This window comes from Nanorana parkeri, unplaced genomic scaffold (assembly GCF_000935625.1).
Source record: "Nanorana parkeri isolate BGI_ZX_2015 unplaced genomic scaffold, ASM93562v1 scaffold589, whole genome shotgun sequence".
In the NCBI taxonomy this organism is placed as follows: domain Eukaryota; kingdom Metazoa; phylum Chordata; class Amphibia; order Anura; family Dicroglossidae; genus Nanorana; species Nanorana parkeri.
Window position 1 is genome coordinate 230,742 of NW_017306857.1, and position 23,322 is coordinate 254,063.

At 43.0% G+C, this 23,322-nt stretch overlaps 1 protein-coding gene across 1 annotated transcript in view; it reads left to right on the top strand.

The window, feature by feature from the left end:
- The first annotated feature begins 2,778 nt into the window (after positions 1-2,778).
- PKP3 (plakophilin 3) overlaps positions 2,779-23,322 on the top strand; it is a 90,191-nt gene continuing 69,647 nt past the window's right edge. The window contains exon 1 of the mRNA XM_018562669.1: positions 2,779-2,935. Coding sequence (XP_018418171.1) covers positions 2,903-2,935 — 33 coding nt within the window. The 5' untranslated portion in view covers positions 2,779-2,902. The remainder of the gene's footprint in view (positions 2,936-23,322) is intronic.

Below are 23,322 nucleotides of genomic sequence, written 5' to 3' on the forward strand. Positions count from 1 at the left end.
CAGGGCATTCCCTGCTCTGCAGCTGCATGTAAACAAAGGGGCAGGGGACATCATTGACCTTATGTGGCCACATGACCATATTTTGTTAATGACATTGACCTAATATGAAGCAAAAAGAAAGTACCGCATTCCATCGATCCACCAAATGTTGTGTTTGTTAGTAGATTCTCAACTCAGTTGCACCAATCCTCCCGATCATGCAGCCGCACGCCTCTAATGCTTTTTCACCCGATTGGGCTTAAGGGTTTATCAATACTCTCCCATGCTTTTCATATATTTTGTGGTTTGTCAGACCTTACAATCATCACACAAGGCATTTAGCAATTTCCAGAGCAGGCTAGCAGTAGCAGTCCACATATACACCAATTAGCCATAACATTATGACAATTCACCCATTTGGGCTTAATTGTAGAGATGGCAATGTCTATAGGGAGGGGTTCTTAATTTTTTTCCCAAGTCTAATTTTTGCAATCGGACTTGAGCAAAAAAAATGGCTTATTTTTTCAACATTTTGCCTTGACATGGTTTAAACCTAACCTTAAAGGAGAACTATGGGGTCAGTGTTTTTCCCCATAGTTCCCCTTAGGGTAACGGGAGGACACAAACTAGCGTCCTCCCGTTACCCTAAGCTCAGTATACCGCGAGCTAGAGCTCGCGGTATACTGAGACGCCGCAGCCGGAGCGGATCCCTACGTAGATGACGGGATCCGCCCAGCTGCGTGAGTGACAGCTGGCTCTGCCTATTTAGAGGCAGAGCCAGCTGTACCCGCCCCGTCCGTTCCGCCCGTCAGCGCTGGCAGATCAGAGAGGGGAATCCAGCCCCTCCCCCTGTCACGGCAGAGAGCACGGCAGAGAGATCGGAAGGTGAGCGAACCTGGTATGTGTTCGCTCACCTCCCGATCTACTGAGCCGACCTGTGACAGTCTCATTGTCACAAGTCGGCTAGAACTATGAGGTGAGTGGAAATCACTCATGTCATAGTTCTCCTTTAAGGTGAACCTGATGTAGCCCAACTAGGAAGCTATCTGCTTGGAGTTTGCATGGTCTTCCTGTGATTGAGGGGATGTTCTCTAGGTACTTTGGTTTCCTCCTACACGTTAAAGACATGCTGGTAAGTTATTTGGCTCAACTGAGCACACCCAAGATGGCTGCCTCACCTCCTAAGCCCTTTAAGTCCCCTGGGAGAAAATTATTATAGAAATACAAATTTAAAAAATAATAAAGTGCCAAAGCAGACAAGGTGCCTGCAGGTACTTGTGTTAATCTTTAGATCTATCCCTGTGTCTCTGTGAAGCTACCTGGGCTCTATGCCCACATTGTACAGAAAGCCTTGACTTCTCTCCAAATTAGGGCAGCACAGTGGCTTATTGGTTTGCGTTTCTGCCTTGCAGGACTGGGGGGTCCCTGTTTCGAATCCAGTCTCTGTTTGCAAGGATTTTTCCCTGTGCATGCTTGGGTTTCCTCGCCCACTCCAAAGACATCCTGGAAGGCAAATTGGCTCTATTATATATTTACACATGTGAGATAGGGACCTTAGATTGTAAACACCTTGCGGGCAGGGACTGAATGTGCAATATGTAAATGTTTAATGCTAAATAATTACCTGAAATAACATAAAAATAAGGAATCCCTTCCCATGTCTAGTGGTAACCCTGGTCCCCTGTCACCCAACAGTCAAATACCAGAGCATCTACTGCCCGTTGAACGTTTGACAGTTAAACGCCACTTAGACTGATTGAGAGAGGCTTATTGGTTATCTTTTTTATCTTCAGAGTGGACTTGTCCTTTTTGCGCCCACCATGATTGACATGGGTGTGATCAATTGGGAGCTGCCATGATTTTAGCTCCAGTAGCTGCGGAACTTGTTTACAATAATTCCCTACAGATCATTTGTAAACATTTCTAGAACACTTACCACGGCTGTTATGAATATAGGATGTTGGAGGATGTTTACAATTTAGGGCCCATTTACGCCATATCGTTCGTGCATTCAGGGCAGGGCTGGGCAAACTCTGGCCCTCCAGTTGTTGTGAAACTACAAATCCCAAGATGCATCTGTCTTTGGGAGTCATGCATGTGGCTGTGAGACTCTTGCAATGACTCAATGTCATTGCAAGTTAAATTGTAGTTCCACAACAGCTGGAGTGCGTGAGTTTGCCCAACACTGGTTTAGGGGATGCTGTGGCACAATGCAATGGAGAGCTTGCTAGGTGCGTTGTGTTGCCATTCATTCTGCCATTCATGGCTGTCAGAATCCCTGAAATGTCTGGCTGCATCACAGTCAGGTTCCTTCCATTTTAAATCAAAGTTTGTGGAGTGCGGTGGTGCCGGCAGGCCACCCACATTGCTGAAATTCTAACAGTGTATGACCAGCTTTAGGCTATTAGATGAATTGTTTTAAATTTGCTTTTATAAATCACTCATTTTAGCAAACAAGTCAGCTTACATGTGAAGGCAGAAGATGTATCATATGATTACATGTCACAGGTGTACACAGCATGTCAGTGACATTCCTTAGAAAATTATGCAGGACAGTGACAATCCACCTATAAAAAATAAACGCTTCACTTTTGCTTGTCACATTAGAGAGAGTTTTACTTTCTCCAGCTAAATTCAATTTTTCTTTTTAAAACTGCAGGTCTTTCATGTTTCACTCCTCCTATGTCACCTTAACACTTTAGGCTCATTTACATGCAAGCAAGCTGGCACAGCTTATTGCCACCCTCTCTGTTTGCAGAGCTGATCATTGGAAGGGTTAACAATCTGCAGGGCGGAGGTACATCAACAGGTCCAGTGACGACATGGGATGATACAGTTTCCATTCTCTGTCTGATACAATTTTGGTTGTTACCTCCAGGACTTCTCACGCCCCAGACACCCCGCAGAGGAGATTCAGGACACCATGATGGACCAAGGCCCTGTTACTTGGGCAAAGGTATGGGCAAGTACATATTTAGGTGGTTGGCATTGAAGGGGTTAATCACCTGCTAGGAAAAATGATTGGGCAACTTTGACAAGTAAATTGTTACAATATCATTGTGTTATACACTAAGCATTTTATTTTAGTGCATTGTAATGTGCAGGTAGTGTTTACTGGTTAATTGCAGGTATCTACATATCAAGCAAGTTAAAATGACACTGAACTCAGGAGTTACATCTTAAAAATGCATTCAGGTACCTTAACTATTAACAAAAATGTACATTATTTGTGTATCACTGCTGCTGTCCTGCAGAACATTCAGGCTATGCAACAGTGCCCATTGACCAATTGCAGTTCCCTAATTAAAGTGACAATAAACTCAGGAGTTAAATCTTAAAAATGCATTCAATACCTTTATCTATTAACAATAATGTAACTTATTTGTGTATCACTCGGCTTTAGATGCTCAAATCATCTCTGAATTGGTCCTGACACTGTCCTTCCTTACAGAGGGTGGCTACTTTTGTTCCCCATGGTCCCTGTGTGTGTTGTAAAGTAGCCACCGCTTCAAGCTCACTCTCATGACGGACTACAATCCCCATACAGATTAGTAAACTAAACATGAGATTATAGTCCATCAGAGGAGTGAGCCTGGTGCAATGGCTACTTTACAACACACACAGGGACCATGGGGAACAAAAGTAGCCACCCGCCAGAAGGAAGGACAGTGTCAGCACCAATTCAGAGAGGATTTGAGGATCTACAGCTGAGTGATACACAAATAAGTTACATTATTGTTAATAGATAAGGTATTGAATGCATTTTTAAGATTTAACTCCTGAGTTTATTGTCACTTTAATTAGGGAACTGCAATTGGTCAATGGGCACTGTTGTATAGCCTGAATGTCCTGCAGGACAGCAGCAGTGCGGTTAGTCATCTGGCAGATAAATATCATACCGTCTGAGATATCTACATTTGGGTTGTAGAGTGAAGAACATAAAGTTACCTCAAATATCTAACACAGAAATAGTATAGAGAATATTGGAGGAGAAGTGTTTTTTTGGATTGACACAAAAGCACAGTTGGTATGTAGAGTTTTGCAGCTCACACAATTTCTTGCAAAAAGAGCTTCAGGCAGAAAAAGATATATAGAAGATACTGAACGAGCGCCATTCTGGTGACATTCTATGAACAACTTGTTTTCCGAACACCTAATCATTGTCAACAGAATTGCAGTTTGGTTTTAGAGTATACGTGAGATACTTGACATGGCTGTGGCATAGGGATCTGTAACAGATCTACTGGTTACATGGCACATACAGTATCCGAATAAAATGCAGACGTACTGTATCTATGGGATTACTCATTTTTCCCGATATCATCCTACGTGTTAGACAAGACAACAAAAGAGCTAATTAAGCTTTGTTAGACATTCTATGGGAAATAAATACAGGGATCCATTCCTTAACATGAAAGTTAGGATCCAGAACATGTATGCAATTTTACTTTTGGAAACAGTGCAATGACAATTGACGAAATGAAATGTATTTACATGTGTGGTGGGTTCCCCCTTTTTAAAAAGATAATCTACAACACTTAATCAAAGTAGAGAGTGGCTTTAAGTCAGGGGTGGCCAAATCCCAGTAGCCAGGTAGCCAATGCTCCTTAAAAATGACAGTTGGCAATAACAAATTATTTGTCCTTGGGACAAATGTAATGATCAACCTGTGCACAAGCTTGTTAGTGGGATGCCATGGTCTGGATACCCTGGGTTCTCTTCCCCTTTTCTCCTCCCTCCCCTTTTCTCCTCCCTCCCCTTCTCTCTTTTGATGTTCCTTTGGGACCTACTCACCCCCTGCGTTCCCTTTCTACCTTTCTCTGTACTTTCTCTTTTTGGCCTTTTCTTTCTTTTCTTGTTCCTTTCTTTGTTCATTTTGTCTTCCCACTTTTGGGTAATTTATCACTGTTTGGCTCGGTATATGTATATTTATGAGCGGGCTCGTGGGCAGTGTCCACTCCAATGTCCTCCATGCCTGATAATGATTCCTGCATATGGAGGCCCTTTGGAGGTCCCTTTGAAAGCAGTGTCTGTTCTGTTTCAAATTGTATTGCATTTTTATGCATATTTCTGAAGCCCACGTGCTGTACTTGTATTCTGACTTTTTACATTTCCAATAAAAATGATTGAGACTAAAAATTACATTTGGTGCCCAACTTTTGAGGTTTACTCTAGTTGTTGTCAATAGAGCTGGCCCTTAAAACGAATCCTACTGTCTTCTGAATTGGATAGACTGGCTCCTGGATATTATATGAATTTCTCCACCTCTGTTTTAAGTTATCCACAGAAGAGATGAGCAAAAAGAGTATTTTTGTATATAGAATTAAAGGGTCTTTCCACAAAAGGGTGATATTTTTGTAATAGTTAGAGCCTGGTTGGCTTTGTCAGCCCCTGACTTTTTATAAGTTTTAAATATAAAAGGCAGAAAAGACTTTGGATATGGAAGTTGCAAGGTGTTTACCTTCTCCAAAGAAGTCTTTTATAAGTAAATAGCATGTGGCTCATTGAGGTGCATGATATCACAACTTATTATCCATGGTCAAGTTACAGTACCTGTTTAATGGAGATTAGGCATAGAGAGCCACTGATGTTTTGGAATTATGGACCTTAAGATCTCTGTGCCATAATTCTTCTATATTCCTATCCATGTGGGAGGTGTAGATGTTCCTGATACATTTTGCATGTTCCTGCGCCTCCTGTTGCTTTTTCCATCATATAAAATTAATAAAATATCAAACAGGGAGAGTGGGAAGTCGCATAATAGTCACAGCAGGTGTACAGACCCAGGAACTCAAGAGCAGAGATCCTACCAACAAAGTCCAATGGATCATGGATAGAGTTGGTTTAAATCTCCTCCATTTACCATGAATGGAAATATCAATTTTGGGTTGAATGGCTCTTCAAGAACAGTAACTCTAAACTGATTTCTTAAAAGCTAACTAGAGTGGGTTTATGTGACGCTAGTGGGGATGTTAGGGCTAAATGATACAGTCATTTTTTTATTCTCAGGCCACTTAGAACTTTAGCCACTTTTTGGCAGTTTGCCTGCTGTACAATGATGTGTTCTTAATGAGCTGATTGCCAGCAACAGGCTACATTGCTAAATAGCATGAGATTAAAATCAAGCATGTAGTTTAGCCCTAGACACTTTGCTGCACTGGGTGTGGGACTGCCATGATTGTTCTGTGTACTCTGGGTGATATGCCAGTGCTATATAAATATAGGCAATAGTAACAAAATGATAACAAAATCCATAGTAAACCTTAATGATAACAGCTCTGGGTCATTTTCCTTATAACTTACTAATACAGTTGACCATTTACTGGATAACACCATTTTAGTACTGGTGAGGGTTGGTATGGTGTAAATCACAGTTCTATGTATCTGTTGTGACACTTGAAATTTCCAGTCCAGTTAGGCTGCTCCTCCAACTGTCTACTCAAATTTTGGGACCATATAGATCTGGCGTAAACTTCTAAGCACTGTGGAGATGGAAGCTCAGGTCAGGAGTCCTGAAAGCTGCTGCAACCAGGTTTTCAAATGTGCAGAATGGGTGCAAAGATAATTGGGAACAAACACACCCTCATATAGTCCCCATTCACCTGGCATGCCTCATTTAATATTAAATCACCCATCTCCTCCTACTGCACCCTTCATAGCTTGGATGGAGGAATCTCCCCTGCCAGCTGTTGTATTCAGAGAGTCGGCACCTGTGACTGTCTGAATACCCGAACAGGGACAGCATTGTTATAAGATTCAGTCATTGTTCAGTCAACAATTTTAAAACCTGCTTTTTCAATTTCTCAGTTCAAGTTTGCTGAGTTGGGTGATGCGGACAAGCCCACCGACATTTCAAAATTCAGCAGAAATTGGCTGAACTTGGAAGTATGTATGGCTAGCCTGAGGATATATTACCTGCTACAGACCTCAAACTTAATCAGCCATTGATTATCCTAGAGAGTATAGACCACAGGTAGGCAAACTCTGTCCCCAGTTGTCATGCAACTACAAATCCCATTAGGCATTGCAAGACTCTGACAGCCACAGGCATGACTCCCAGGGGCAGATGCATGACGGGATTTGTAGTTTCACCACAGCTGGAGGGCCAGAGTTTTCCTGCCTGTGATATAACTGTGCATGAACCATACTGAGAAGAATAAGTGTCGGGTGCGAAGTGTGGGGGGGTCTTTAACATATTAATGCATGTAGCGCTGCATGTTGTACTAACCCCCAGTATCATACACTTTTTCAAACATGATGCATATTGAACTAATAATTTGAATACAAAACTGCAGAGCACTTTATCAGTTATCAATGTGCCGCAAGTCTGCAGTTCAGCAGAGTGCGTGTCATTTGCAAATGCAGGGTAATGCCTCATGTACACTACATTGCAAAAAAATAAAACTTTCAGGAGTTCAGGTGCGTTTCAAGCTTATTTCTAAATGCACCTGAACTCATGTAATGTTTTTCTATGACTGAATGCACATATAGACGTCCAGCAGTGTCTAGGTTTATTCAGCCTAGAAGCCTTTACCCAAACTAGGATTTTCCAGGTCGGTGTAGCCAGATTTTATGCAGATAACCGCGTGTAAACACGTATAAACCTGTGCAAATGCAACTAAGCCCAGCAACAACTATACACAGGAAAAAGAGATCTGGGAAGCATAAAGTTGTGTAGACTTACCTGCAGGGCCGTCCCTATAATTGGGCAGCCTGAGCCGGTTGCCTAAGGTGGCATCTCATTGGGTCACCTGTCGCCCCCTTTCCGACCAGAGCGTTCCAGATTGCTATGAGCTCTTAGCAACCTGGAACGCTCTGAATGGCATCCCGCCCAGCTCACTGACATCACTGGTTACCAGGAACTGGGCCAGACACTCTGGCGGTGTCCCACCCAGCTCCTGGCAACCTGTGACATAGACGAGCTGGGTGGAGCGCCGTGCACCACAAAACGTTCAAGCACCGCCCCCACGGAACGTCCACTACAAGATGTTGTCACCCCCCATCCCCAGAATGGGCATCAGGAGTAACTTACCCCCTGGCTCATCCTCTTCCCCCCAACCTGAATCATGAGCCACCCCCCTCTCCTGCTGGCCTCAGGCGTAGAGACATGTAGGGACGCCCCTGTTTACCTGATAACTTCTCTTGTGCTTAAAACAGAACTCCGGGCAAAACTTTTATTAGCCCTTGTAGTGGGGCTACCCCCACACTGCAAGGGTTAACTGCTCGTTTGTGTCTAGGTGGTAAAAAAAAAATTATACTTACCCGAACCGCTGAGGCGGCTCCCTGCTTCTCTGGTCTCTGAAGTCTCGTTCCTCCTACACTGCAGCATTGGAATGTTTTTCGGCGTCCTCACGTCCATACACTGTGTGTAGAACGTGATGATTTATGGGACCTTAGACTGCTGCAACGCAGGGGGAGAGAGGCTGGAAGGACCGGTCTAAGAACAAGCCGGCTCCGAGGTTCAGATGAATATAACTTTTTTTTTTTTTTTTAGCACCCAGACAAAAATGATCATTTAATGAGCATTACAGCATGGGTATAGCTCCACTGCAAGGGTTAATAAAAGTTTTGCCTGAAGTTCTTTAAATAAAGCCGGCTGGTGTGCATGAGGCCTTAGAGTCGGCCCGTACATATCCGGGCAGCGTGCACAGGCGTATTGGGCCGTTCCCGGCAAGCACAGGTGCCGCGTGTGATTGTACGCAGCAACCCATTCTTCTCTATGGGAGTATGCGGCTGTACGCTCACCCGAGCTGCACATCCGTGTGGGTGCGGGTGTCCGTACTCATACACAGACAGGATGGATCCTGCTACGTCCAAGCACGGACATCCACACACGCACGGATGTGCAGTTCGGGTGAGCGTACGGCGGCGCATGGCCGCATCCTCCCATAGGGAAGAACAGGCTGCTTCGTACAATCACACGCAACACCTCTCCTTCCCGGGAACGGCCGGTTACGCCGCACGGATCTGTACGGGCCGACTCTAAGCTGTGTGAATGAGGCCTTAGAGGATTAGTGCACTTCGAGGGCTTGTTCACACTGGTTGAGTTAAAGCAGCCATGAACTTAGAAATACATTGTAACACATTAAAATGACATTCAAATCCAAGAGTAAGCTGCTTGAGAAACTGACTGTTGTCTCTGCTTACATGTCACTGGCAAATCATAAAAGAAAGCTTTCAACCTCCAGTGCTGCTTCAACATGTATTAGTATTTTTTTAATCTGCAATGTTTACAGAAAAAAAAATTCAACTTTTTTTTACAAATAGCGTAATTTAACGTGTATTTATAGCCAAGACTTTTTAGTGTTGGATTGTTTTTGATAAAGTAGAGAAAAATTTAGGGGCCCGTCCTCACATACTGCAGTTGTTCAATGCAGGTCACTGCAAGGACGCATAGAAAACAATTGTTTTCGATGCGGGTGTGATGGCCGGTGTGCTGCGATACAATGCAAACATGCTGCATTTTATCGCAGAGCACTGGATGCCACAGCATGTCGCTGCACTGCAGCACAGCACGCCACGCTGATCTGTGGGGACCTGAATGAGGTGTACACATTGTACACTCCACTGCATGACTGACTGCAAGACCAAGTAACCCTCACTTCCCATCTAAATTACACACTAAACACCAGTCATTTCAAAGACCTTAATGTAATAACATTTATTGGAAGTTTGAATGGCCACAGCGATGTAAGCATTTACAATAATAATAGAACATACTATGTAATAGGAAAAAATACTTCAGTTCCTGACCAGTGCCAAAACACACCACTCACTGCTTACGGGGGGTGTACCGTGACCCATTGTTTACTCTACCAGCCACCGGCCACCCATATTCTGGCCCGAGTGGGTACGCCCACCAACAGTTGCCCAGGTTCTTACTGGCTACCAAGCTATAGAGTCCAGTGGCCCCACCATTGGCACTTCCCTACTACTCCGCCCCTTTTCACTTTGCAGAGAGCCATCGATATATGGCACCGCCAGCGATCTGCCCAATGGACGAGCGACCTAGAAGAAAAACAAGTCGGCTATATTTCCCTAAACACAAATTCCACCTTTAACGTAGAAAAGGAATACCTATAACCCTAACTAGGAAGAATGTATCCCCTCCCCAAACTCCACACTTGCAGAAACTAAACCTTAGGAAACATAAAAATAACAAGCTGAAATACTATTGGGGAGAATGGGAGGGACTGACTCCTTTTCTCTCCCACCTAAAATGGTTCCTTACCTCAGACTGTACAGTAAGATGGCTCCCCTTAACTCCACCCCCCCAAGCTAAACCCACCTATCCCTACGCTAGCTGGCCCTCCCTCCCCCTTTTTCAAACACAACAGAAAAAAACCCTTCCATCCAATACTCACCTGTCTCCTCCTTGTTCAGGTCTGACCTGCATCAGTCATGTCCCTTCCTCCACCTATCGCTCCGCAGGGAACTAGAGCTGCCATGGCGCAGTAGCCTGTCCGCTAAAATGCAGCTTTTTAGTGTACAAACTACTGACAATTGGCCCTAAACCCCGCCAGATTTATTAAGTTTTTTTGTCTGTATGTGCTTTTGGGGAATTTTCTCTTCACTTCCTTTCTGTATTATCGTCTGTATTTTAGTCCAAATCAGCAGAACAGCCTATGGTGACAACACTTCTCCTCCATAGATACAGTACCGGGAATGTGTATTGTAACCCTAGGACAGGAAGTGTGTTACTGGAAGGATCGCCAGGTAAAAATAAAATTAGGGAAAATGCTAGAAAATAGAAATCTAATGCAGCCATCACATCTAATGATGGTATCTGCAATATATGATAGTTCTGTTTTTTAGGTAGAGAAATGCTTTAAAGCATAACTAAACCCAAGAACAAAAAAAAAAATCACAGCTTGCAGCATACCAGTCCTTGGTGGCTGCATTCATTTTATTTTCAGGCTAAGAACATTTTCAGCAAGTACAAAAAATACCTGTCATTAAGTGAGGGTTATTAAACCCTGACTTTTTTTGCATACAGTATAACTACTGCTAGCAAGCAGTAGATATATGCAAAAACTTTAAAAAAAATAAAAAATTCAAAGAGGTTTAAACTTACCTTGTGTCTTTGCTGCGCGCTCCTGTCCGGACATCTGAAGAGTCTCGGGCGGCCGCAAAGCATCTTGGGGCGGGCGAATGCGCAGTTCAGATGTTTGGCCGGGAGACGAGGAGAGACGCAAGGTAAGTCTATGGAGCAGCGTGCACCCGCACAGACTCCGTAGGACATGAGAGAAGAGGACGACAGAGGAGTCAGCGCTGGATTAGAGACCCGGACCAGTGCTGGAGGTGCAGCTAAAAACTACAGGAAAGAAGAAGATGATCAGATTAAGAGGCATCATTTAAGGTAAGTCCTTACATTATCATTGTGGGGGGGACTTTTGACTTTAATGTCACTTTAAGGTAGCATAAAACATAACATAAAAAGTAACAACATAACATAAAAAATAACATAATATAAAGAATAACAACATAACATAAAACATTTTTATTTGTGTAAATTATTAAAGCACTGTAAATCACTTCCTGTGTAAGTTAGATGAAGAAGGGCATACATGTTGGAAGTCCAGCCCGCATGGTAACCATAGTTCCCTCCGTGGATATAATTGAGGAGTAAGTGTAGCCACCCAGGGACAGGAAGTGTGGTATTTGCAAGATAAAAGAAAACTAATGCAGATATAAGCTGCAATATATTACATTTTGGTATTTGGATTAGGATTAGAGGTGCACCGAAATGGAAATTTTAAAACTGAAACAAAACCGAAATAAAGAAAAATGTCAGGCCGAAACCGATACCGAAAATGTTTTTCATTTTTATTTTTTCAATTTTTTAAAATATTTTATTTTTTATAAACTTTTTAATTTTTTTAGGCTGATCGAGCGGTGTAGAGAGGAAAGCCCAGCCTCCTGTGATAGCGCTGTCTCCGCCCACACACCGCTCTGCCGGATTGTGATAGGCGGCTGAGCGGTGTGGGAGGAGAGACGCCGGCCGCTCACAGCGCTCTCGTCCTGCAGCGCTCGGCCGGCTGTCACTTTCTTTTCTCTCTGGAACAAAGAACAGCGCCCAGCGGGCAGGAAAGAAACCAGGGATGCGCCGCTGTATCGGCCGAAACATGGCTCTCTTTCGGCATTATGCAAAAAGTGCCATTTTCTGCGGATATGTTTCTAATACACTGTATTGGATGTGATGACTCGAGGATTCCTAGACTGCTGTTGCAGAGAGGGAAGAGAAGCTCAAGGGACCGGTCTAAGAGCAAGCCTGCTCAGAGGTTCAGGTGAGCATAACTTTTTTTTTTTTTTTTTTACCATAGGCAAGCAGTTAACCTTTGCAGTGCGGGGTAGCCCCACTGCAAGGGTTAATAAGATTTCTGCCTTATGTGGTTTACATACGGTATAGTATACTGAGACTTGTGGTTCTTCAATGGCTGTCCTATCAGGATTCTAGAACAAAGGACCATGTAAACATAGAGACAGGTATTACATTTTGCTTTCATGAGGGTGGAACGTGTACTTAATGATCCTTCTCCTTTCACTTATCTAGCCTTTGTTCTTCCACCTGTGTTTGTCCTGTGTTCTGGTCAGACTGGCTATAATAGGATCAGACTGTAATTAAGTTGTCATTGTCATTTAAAACATGACCTGCTAACAGGTCAGAAGGGCAGGCTCTCAGAGAACAGGAGGTGTGAGGGGGAATGCCTTCAGAAGGTCACTGAAAGAGTTTAGAATAAGGGACACAAGGCCAAGCAATTCATCTGTCCAAATCTGAAATATCCTCATACAATTATCAGGACTCCTATCACGCCCAGTGCAGTGGGAAGGGTAGACTAATGCTTTAAGGGACATTATTAAAAAAAAATAGAAGCAAAGGCATTCAAATGTCAAACTTTGTTGAGAGCCATAACCTTAGCATATGATGATGTAATGGTGAAAGTGGTTGCTCTTTCACAGTGTTGCTTTTATTGGAAACCCACCACAAAACTTTTCATTTAAATATATTCCTCAAATAGCCACAAAGGATTTAAATTCACTTTACGTGCACCAAATGTCTTTGCAGTAGGGATGTTCAGATACCAAGTACCATACTCAGTACAAGTACAAGTACAGATATTTTTCCAGCTCCAAGACTAGACTAGATAAAAATTCAAAAGTTAGGGGGCAGCTGTCATTTGTAAGGAGCACACGGAGCTCCTGGGATTTGTACATCTCTGTTTTAATGTATGATTTTGTTTTTATAAACATATATAAAGGGATGCACCGATACCATTTTTTCAAGTACAAGTACTGATACTTGCCCAAGTACTGACAGATACAAGTACAGTAATACCTTGGTTTATGAGCATAATTCGTTCCGGAAGCATGCTTGTAATCCAAAGCGCTTGTATATCAAAGCGAATTTCCCCATAGGAAATAATGGAAATTCAGATGATTCGTTCCACAACCCAAAAATATTCATATAAAAATGATTATAATACTGTACTGTAATATAATACTGTACAAAATATAAAGAAAAATAAACCAATTTCCGGTTACCTTTGTGGCTGGTGTGAGGGGGACGAGAGAGAGGAGGATTATTGTGTAGGACGACTTTCACTATCACTAACGGAATCACTGCTATCTCTCGGCTCAATGGAATCTTTTTCATTTCGTGAAACCTTAACAAGGAATCTATCCAATGTGACGTTGCATTGTCCTTAAACAGACTCATCGCCACAGCCTTATTCGGGTGGTGTTTTTATACAAAATTTGCTCTTATTGCAAGACATTGCTTGTATATCAAGGCAACATTTTTCAGAAATGTTTGCTTGTCTTGCAAAACACTCTCAAACCAAGTTACTTGTAAACCAAGGTATTACTGTACTGATACATTTTTGTTTATTGCCATGTGACAGTTTTTCTAAAACAATATAGACTAATGATTTCAGGACAGTGGTTGAGCGCCAGAGCCAGGTCCCAGCTGCAACCGCTGCAACCCTGGTAGCTCTCGTGAAAATGCCAAATATCGGCACTGGTATCTGAACTGATATCGCACAGACCTGGTATCTGAACTGATATACTGTATGCACAGACCTGGAAGAAATACACAAAGCACACCAAGACTCAATAAGAAGACACATGACTGTCTTACCCTGGAGTCCAGCTTTAAAGAAAAGTGCTATCACCTGATCAGGTATAATCAAGTTGTATGTGTATATATTTATAAAACTAGCACCCGTAGATGGCTCTGAGGAGTATTGGAAGCTTTATCAGAACAACCTGCTATTTAAGTAGAATTAAAGTCTTAATTAAAGAATTAAAGCAGTAGATATATGGAAAAACATACAAAAAAAAAAAAGTTACCAAATAGGTAAATACTTACCTCTGTCTCCGCTGCTCGCTCTCGGTTTTAGAAATCGGCTTCTCGGGCGGCCGTGAAGAAGGATGATTATGGGAGCATGCACAGTGGAGATCATTGGTAGGGAGAAGAGGAGGGACACACTATAAATCAATGCACGCAGCCATGAGCGTGCACGTTGGACAGACACCGTGGGACACGAGGAGTCAGCGCTGGATCAGAGGCTGGCACCAGCACTGGAGGGACTCCTGAAAACTACTGGAAAGAAAAAGATGTTTCGGATCAGGAGGCATCACTTAAGGTTAGTACTTAAAGCAGCATGGGGGGGAAGGGGACTTTAATGTCACTTTAAGTCATAAAAGCAAGATATTAGGGAGCAGGAAGGTACTTCTACCTACAGCAGTTTTTTTCTTCTCCTTTTTGATGACAGTGTCTCTTCGAGGGCTGAAACACATTTTTGCGATGTGGAGCACTGCGGTAATGCACATGTTAATGCAGTGATTATGATAATGCACGTTACATGTGTTAGAATTGTTGCTGCCATTCATTTTGCAATCCCAACACACTAAGACAACACAGCTCTGCCGCACTCGCCACAATGTACTACGACACGTGGTGATGCACTACCATACATTGTGTCAGAAAAAAAATCTGCATGTTCTTTTATTTAAAGTCATGAAAGGCAGCCCAGCCAGAATAGAAAAGCCTGTCCCCTGTCAGCATGCTGCAGAGAAGAACCATTTGCTATCCTCATGGAAGCTGTGGGCTCTCTGTAGAGGTCTGACACTCCCTGCTGAGTCAGAGCTTTATCTCTTCATTCAGCAGGGAGCATGAGCTTTTTTATCGGTCTGACTTAGTGCGCGCGGGTGAGGAGGGGGGGTTGTCGGATTTCTGCAGAAACCCAACTATAAGGCCCCATTCCCACTTATCGCGCGATTTTGCCGCACGATATCGCCGGCCAATGCTATTCAATGGAGCTGTCTTAGCTCCATGTCGCCCGTCGCTTTTCGCTCGTCGCTTTCGCTCCAGCAGGACCCTTTTTTCGGCAGATTTTGCGCGATTTTGCTATTTTTCAATGGAGTCCGATGGTGAAGGTCGCGCTACCGTCGCTGGACGTCGCCCCGACCAGTCGCACTATCCCGGCCGCGCGGATCTGCCGCTAAAGATGCCGCACATCGTGTGTTTTGATGCACCTAAAATGTTTGATTTGATTTAAGAAATGTTAACTGTCATAAAGCTATGCAGCTCGGTCTGCAATATGTTTTCCTGAGCTGTGAAAAGTCAATAGGCTTCATCTAAACCGATTTTTTTTGTATTGAAATTCAATTTAAAAGTCATTTGGGAAATGATAAAAGGTGCTAAACCTTCTGCTAATATTAGCGTTTGCCGGAGAAGCAATTTTCATTGTTATTAAATCAACAGTGATCGTGTATAAGACAAATAGCCTTTGAAAGGCTCACCTTTGGCATGATATAGTGCAGTGCTGATGATAAGCACAGGTTTAAAAAGGTTCTGTTGTTTAAAAGTGACAAAGGTCTATGGGGATATACCTTATAGAACAAGATACAACTATTTATGGCATTTTGTTTTTTCAATGTCGAGTATGCCTCATAAAATGAACAGTTCAGCTTTGTCTTATTTATTTTCCCATTGGTTAAATACATAATTCATCATCAGACTACTACATGCAACCTATACTGACAGAAGAGCTGATGAGTCTAAAACAAATTCACCACTAATAAGTTATAGTTTAATTATAAATGGAGCCTGGTGGGCTGCCTTTGATACTATAAGATCAAGATCTCTATGCCATAATTTCCTGTTTGGGTGTTCCCACACTGCATTGCATGTTCCATCACCCCTTCATTTTGTTTCAATATTTCTTATTAAAGTTTTAAAATGTAACAAAAGGTACATCATAAAAGTCAGTGCAAGAATAGGACACAATTCAAGTAGACCAGTACATATTAGGTCCAGTATATAGTGCAATAGTAATCTTATGAATCCAGCAATCACCACTGGACCCACAAGTGTGACCAAGGACCATAGTGTCCCAATAAGGCAAACAGGCAAATATAGTAAAATTAGAAAAAGAGGTAATAAGAATAGGAGCAGAATCAGTGGCATCACAACTGGGGTTCAGGGGAAAGGGATGCGGCCTACACTGGGGACACCATCAGAGAGGGTTAGTCATTTTGGTGTTACCCCCTCTGAAAAGCAGAGCACTTGGTCAAGAACCGTGTGCCCAACAGCTTTACGAGAGAGGAGAGACCCCGGTGGCATACCTTATCCCACCGGATGAATGCCGCTGGCAGTTAAGTGGGTGATGACGTCACACACATGATTGGGGACGCCTCTAAACAGAAGAGAGGAAAGAAAAGGAAAAACAAGAACAAGGGAAGTAAGCAGGGACGTCAAAATCAGGGGACATTTAATTAGAGATCCAGGGCATCCAGTCCTTGCAGAATTTCGTCATGGAATAATACAAAATTGCTGAAAGCTTGTGATTCACCAGATACCAAGAGACCATCTGCTTAACCCCTTCATGACCCATGACAGGATAAGTCCATCATGGGTCCTCAAGGGGTTAAACAGATCCTGTTCATATTTGTAGAGGCAGCAACCGGCTTTACTGTAAAAGCGACTCTGGCGTTTTTTGGTCCGGGCCCCGCTGCACCTCCTGCACCGATCTCCTCCCGCACTATGGGACCGGGAGTGACGCTGATTACATCACTTCAGGTCCCATAGCTGACATTGCTTGGCTCCTAAAGCCCAGCAATAAGCTATTAAAGTGGGATCTGCACTTCAATAGCTTATTTAAAGTGCAAAGGTAATACTAGGGGTCCCCTGCCACCCGCGAGCACGTATATCTTCACATAAACATGTGTCGGGTGCGCCTACATATGAAAACAACAATTGCGCTGCACATGTTGGGTATTGCAGCGCATGCCAGAGTGAGAGAAATAATTCTAGGGGCAACATGTACGCGTATCTCTAAACTGATGACCTGTAGGGGCTTTTAAAGCGTTGTCTATGACTTTTCGGGGTACTGAATTTTGTTGCAGTTTCATGGACGCACACAATTTATTCGATGTAACCACATCTTTTATAATGTATATTGTGTTTTGGGGCATTGAAATTAACTTAAGTGCATTTTTCACGAAACTTTTGAGTTTGATAATAAGTTGCGCTAATGTCATGAAATATAAAAATGTATATGTTTGGAGGTTTCAAGTAAGTTTCTGGCCTAAAATGGGGATTATAATACATAAGCATAAAATGAAAAAAAGGCCTTGGTCCAAGAGGTTGGCATGGCAGATTTCTAAGCCTTTGCTAAAGTCTATGTAGCAGCCATAAAAATAAAAGTGAGAAGCTTAAATACTTGAAGTCTCCGGGGTGTTACACCCCCTTCCTGCCCAAGCCATTTTTCAGTATTCAGCGCTGCGGTACTTTGACTGACATTTATTCCGTCATGCAACGCTGTACTGAAATTAATTTGATATAACTTTTTGGGCACAGATAGAGCTTTTTTGGTGGTATTTCATCACCACGGGGGGTTTATTTTTTACTAAATAAAGAAAAAAGTACCTAACATTTTGAAAAAAAAGGCCTGAGGACCTTTTTAGAAGCCGTGTTGTTAAAGAAGGGAAAAGGATTATTATTTAGATAACAGACATGACACTATTGGCTTCCATACCTGGCAAATGAGTTAAGATAAGGTTATCATTTGATCTGTAGCTGTTGTTCTCAGACCTGTTCTCGGGATTGACATTCAGCCTCTATTGTGAGGATACATTCCATTACAGTTGCTGGGTCAGCAATTTTTAAAGCACACTCACATGAAAACAAAACGAAAGACTCTATTGCAATCATCAAATGTACCAAGTAATACTTCTTCTGCAACTCCTGGCCAATGGCTTACTCTACAATGACTTGATCTAGCTTGACTACATTATTGCATGGAGTTGTAAAACAACCCTGTCACTTTAATAAAATATTGAAAAGGTCTGCATGTAAAGAAATTAGTTAATATGTACCTATCCTGCCACCCAGAGCTAAACGTGTTGAAGAACATTCAGCATCTTCCACTTCCAGATGTGTTGGATGCCTGGCCCCCCTTTATGTGCTGTGGTTCCATCTATTATCTCTCATGCCATTACACACCATAGTAGTGATACGGGGGCCAGCGGATTGAACCACAGTGCTCAGTGGGAGACTAGATATCCGACATGTGTTGAATGCTGAAGGCTCGGCAGCCTCTGTAGTTCTTTAAGAGATCAAAGGTCAGTGGAGTAGGCAGTGGGACAGGTAAGTATTAATTCTTTACTTTAAGGTGAGCAATTATTTTCAGGCTTCAGATTTTTCATGGAGTGGCTTTAAAGTGAACCTCTATCCTATTTTAGACATGTAGAAGTTAAAATGATGCCTAAGAGGAGACAACACAAGATGTCTGCTTTTACTATCATAAGTCTGAAAAGACTTGTCTGTGCCACTCTCTGATTTTGTTTCACTGTGCTACTGGGATCTGACTGTCCCTGACATCTGGGCTAAGCTTAGCCAACTGCTGGTGTTCTTTATAATGAAACTGCCTCAGTAGGCAGTAAGGACATCTTCATTGTGCAGGGGAATGGCAGTTGTCCGGACCTAGCCATGAAGTGAGGTACATTTAGCAAAGCGGAACTAAATGAGGAATGGGCACAGAAGAAAGTTTACTTGCTAATAGTGATAATAGCAGACTTGTGTGGTGTCTGCTCTTTGGTAGAGCTTTTGCTACAAAGCTGATAAGCTAACAGTGGTTGTAGCCTGATGGGGACGCTAAGGGACTAGTTTCCCATCACGTCCCCTCTGCTACTGATTGACAGCAGGCAGTAGGTGAATTCCATAGCCAATATGGAATTGCAGGCTGTCTATTGGCTGTGGAATCCACACACTGCCTACTGTCAAGCACAAGGGCGGAAGACCCGATGGGGAACTAGTCTCTCATAGTTCCCCATCAGGTTCCACTCACCCACAGCATGAGTCCTCAGCCGCTGCACCTGCCTGTGTGACAGGTGCAGTGGTCAAGCAGAGAGCTCAGTAACACTGAGCCTGTGATTTCACCCTTCTTAGTGTTACTGAGCTGCACTTAGGATACAGTGTCCAGTATGGACACTCCGGTCTCAGTGTGCCTCAACACCACAAATAGTGGTGCTTGTGCCAAATTCATGTACCTGTTTTCTCTTTCCTTCCAGTTGTCTCTCTTTTTGGTCTATATCATACCTCCCAATGTTCTGAGATGAGAAAGAAAGGCACCTTCCACCACAATGTGTTTAGGCAATAGACACACCCCTATCACACCCCAATTATGCAGACCATTAAGAATATATATGTGTGACCTTTGCCTACATCGTTTGTGCTGACAGGTGTCCTTCTTTCCCCCTCTCAGAATGTTGGCAGGTATGCTATATAGGAGGATAACTTAATCTGTAAATATACTGTATATATACACTGAATGGCCAGATTATTATGACCACCCCATCAGTACTTCATTGGGCCACGAGATGACTCCACGAGATGACTTCGTTGGGCCGCCTCGTGACTCCACGAGATGTTGAAAGGTGATGCGAGGAATCTGACACTGCACTGTTGCCCTTCTGTTGTCTTGTACCAGTCTTGCCACTCTCCGTTCTGCCCTAACATTGACTAGTCGCTGACGGCCACAATTCGCACGCTCAGACCCAGATTTTCGGCTGACAGTCCAGTCTTTAAACACTTTAACAATGAGCCCCTCTTGAACATTTAACAAATTCTGCTGTTTTGCTGATACTCGCTCCATGGCTCCGAGCGCCAACAATCATCCCACGTTCAAAGGCTGTTAAATAGCGTTGTTTACCCATATCTTCAGAAACAAAATCACTTCTACTGTTATGGTAAACAACCTGCTTCCCTATTTATAATGGTCTGGCCCTCTAGAAACTTCAGCGTGAAATTATAGCTAATTATAGCCAATTTGCCTACAAACGTCAGGTGGTCATAATAATCTAGCCACTATATCTCTCTCTCTCTCTCTCTCTCTATATATATATATATATAGAGAGAGAGAGAGAATAATCTAGCCACTATATCTCTCTCTCTCTCTATATATATAGAGAGATAGAGAGAGAGAGAGAGAGATAGAGAGATTGCACATTTAAAAAGGGGACTAGAGCGCTGCCTGCTGCCTGAATCAAAGGCTACATAATATCAATACACCAGTGGTGCCCACAAGGTCGATCGCAATCAACCAGTCGATCGCGTAGAGATCACTGGTAGATCGCCATGTCCTCTCCTCCCGCCGCTTCTCTGGATCCCCGCTGCTCTCCCCAGCGGGGATCCGAGAAGAAGTGAAGGAACCGGCGGCGGGGGAGGGCGGAGGACGGAGCAATACACAATATTTGAATGGATGTTGTGCTCTGTTTGCTTGCTTTCAAACCAATATAAGGTTTTGAGATTCTGAAATAAGATCCTTTGGAGATGTTCCTCAAAGAAACTTTGCTGTCCATGTCCTGTGTGTCCTCCCCAAAAATCTAGTAGAGGTATTATGGTCTGTCTTCTGAACCATACATTTTTATATGATATGATTCACAATGAAACTTGGTTAAATGTTGTCCACGGATGAGTCAGGTGCAGTCACTTTGTGGAAGATGCCTCATACAGTAACACACAAGAAAAGGAATGTGCAAACACCTTGTTATTGCACATTTTCCTTAAAATTCAGGGATCAGGGATGCTTTTTTTTTAGTTTAGGATGCAGTGACCCTGTGTCAGGTTTTTAGTGCTGTTTGTGTCCCAGCTAGAGAGATTCTTCTCTTTTTTTTGGCCTGGCGACAATTGTCAGTGAAACAGAAATGAAGGGCAAAACCCAAATGTTAGACTTATCACCATAGCAAGAGGTGAGGATAAATCATCCACAGATGGTCCAGTGACAACTGTCCAAGATGGTCAATCCTCTCACTTTAGGGAGATTTCCTCCTTTTTTCTTTTGTGTATCCAAGGCAGGTAAAGAAGGGAAACCTTCCCAACAGCAAACAGAGAGCAAAGATAGCCAACCTTTACACTTTTCAATCTAAAGCTGGCCATACACTGTGCGAATTTCGATCACTGGGTGGCTTTGTCAGCACCCTTCCGTCCGGCATCCTTTGATCAGAGAATCAAAGGAGCCAGTCGGAACATTTTCGGGCGAACACTGTCAGCAGACAAACAACTTCCACCACAGTTTGGGTACAGTAGCCCAGCAAGAGCTCTGTCCATTCATGCTGTTTAACTTGGACGGAGGAATGTTATTTTTTTTTTGTTCAGAGCTTGTTCACACCAAATGCGGACCAGATCTGCATGAGTTTCTGCACAAGCAGTGCAGTGTGTTTTGCAGTGTTTTTGCCGCGTTACGGGCCTTTTTGTTTAGCCTAAAATGGGCTTTCAGTGCATTCCAGAGCATTTGCATGCAATTTTTGTGCGTTTGCATGCGTTTTTGTGCGTTACAGAGCAGAAAAAATAAGGCATGCTGCAGTTTTTTCCACATGCTCTGGAACTGAACGCTCTGGTGTGAACTAGAGCCCAAAATACCATTGGAATACATTGGGCGCAGTTTTGATGCATTCTGTAACTGCTCTGTTCTGCATCTGCTCCGCACTTGGTGTGAACTAGCCCTCAGCCCGCAGTGCCAGCTTGGGTAAAAGTTAAGTTAGTAATAGGTTGGGTAGGTCTTCATATTACACAGTTTTAGTAAATCTAAAGGAGACTGTATAGTCAGAGTGTAACATACCTTCCGGCCAATCAGGAAACTAAAAAAAACCTTAAAAACAAAATACACTGTGTGCATTGTGTAATTACAGAAGAAATAAAATCTGTAAAACATGAACAGGTGCCTCTGAAAATTCAGTGTTTGACCTGTTATGATTAAATATACATGCACAATGTGAAGATGTATCTTTTAATGTTCCTTTAAAACCTTGTGCTTGCCCTTTTATTGGCCAACCATGTGTCCTTTATTGGAAAGAACAGAGCTCTCCCCCTACCTATTGTCCCTGTTTATTGTCTGTTGAGTGATGTTTTCTTGTTTTTCAGGGGGCAGTCTACATATTGTAAATGTACAATACAGTCTGCAGAGAGCCCGGGGGAACCTGCATATTCACGTGTCTGCATTTAACGAACATACTTACATTTATTGTGTATACCTAGCAAAAGTATTACAGAATACAGAATAACTGTATAAAGAAGTATAGGATGTGCATACATTGAACACAGGCTACCCACAGCTTAAGCGGAGTCAATAGTGTCAATATGATGCCAACAGAGCCCTTAGCTCTTCAGTTCTGTGTGTGAACTCATCACACCACCACTAGAGTGAGCATATTCTTCCACAAGATGATAGAACAAATGAATCTTCCAGAATCATAGTATACTTAAAGGAGAATTATGAGGTGAGTGCTTTTCACTCAGCCTCATAATCTGAGCCGACCTGTGAGAATGAAACTGTCGCAGATCGGCTCAGTAGATCGGGAAGTGAGCGAACACATACCGGAGCTCGCTCACTTCTCGATCCTGTCACCGCAGAGAGCCGTGACAGGGGAGGGACTGGATTCCACCCTCCCCGCTCCGATCCTCCAGTGCTGACTGAGGGGCAGGTAGTGGATAACCACTACCCAGTACAAAGTGCACTTTTAAACCAATGTCACAGTTACATATTGTAAGAAGACAGAATTTTCTTTCTGTGCAGTAATCAGAACTTCCACCAGTTCACTGCCAATAAAAGTATCCCGTCTCTGGTCAGAATAGGAGCTGAGAATCTGCTGCATTTGTGTTATTCCAGGGAACACAGAAGAACTAACCTTGACCTCTGGGGTTGTTTTTCAGCTTCTTTGTCTTGCACCCCATATATCAGTGTTATGTCTCTTGGTCTTTTCCCAGACCACCCAGCAGGGGCCTTTAGGAGAAATTAGGAATTGTTTAGAATAATATTTTTCTAAACAATACATTCCTAT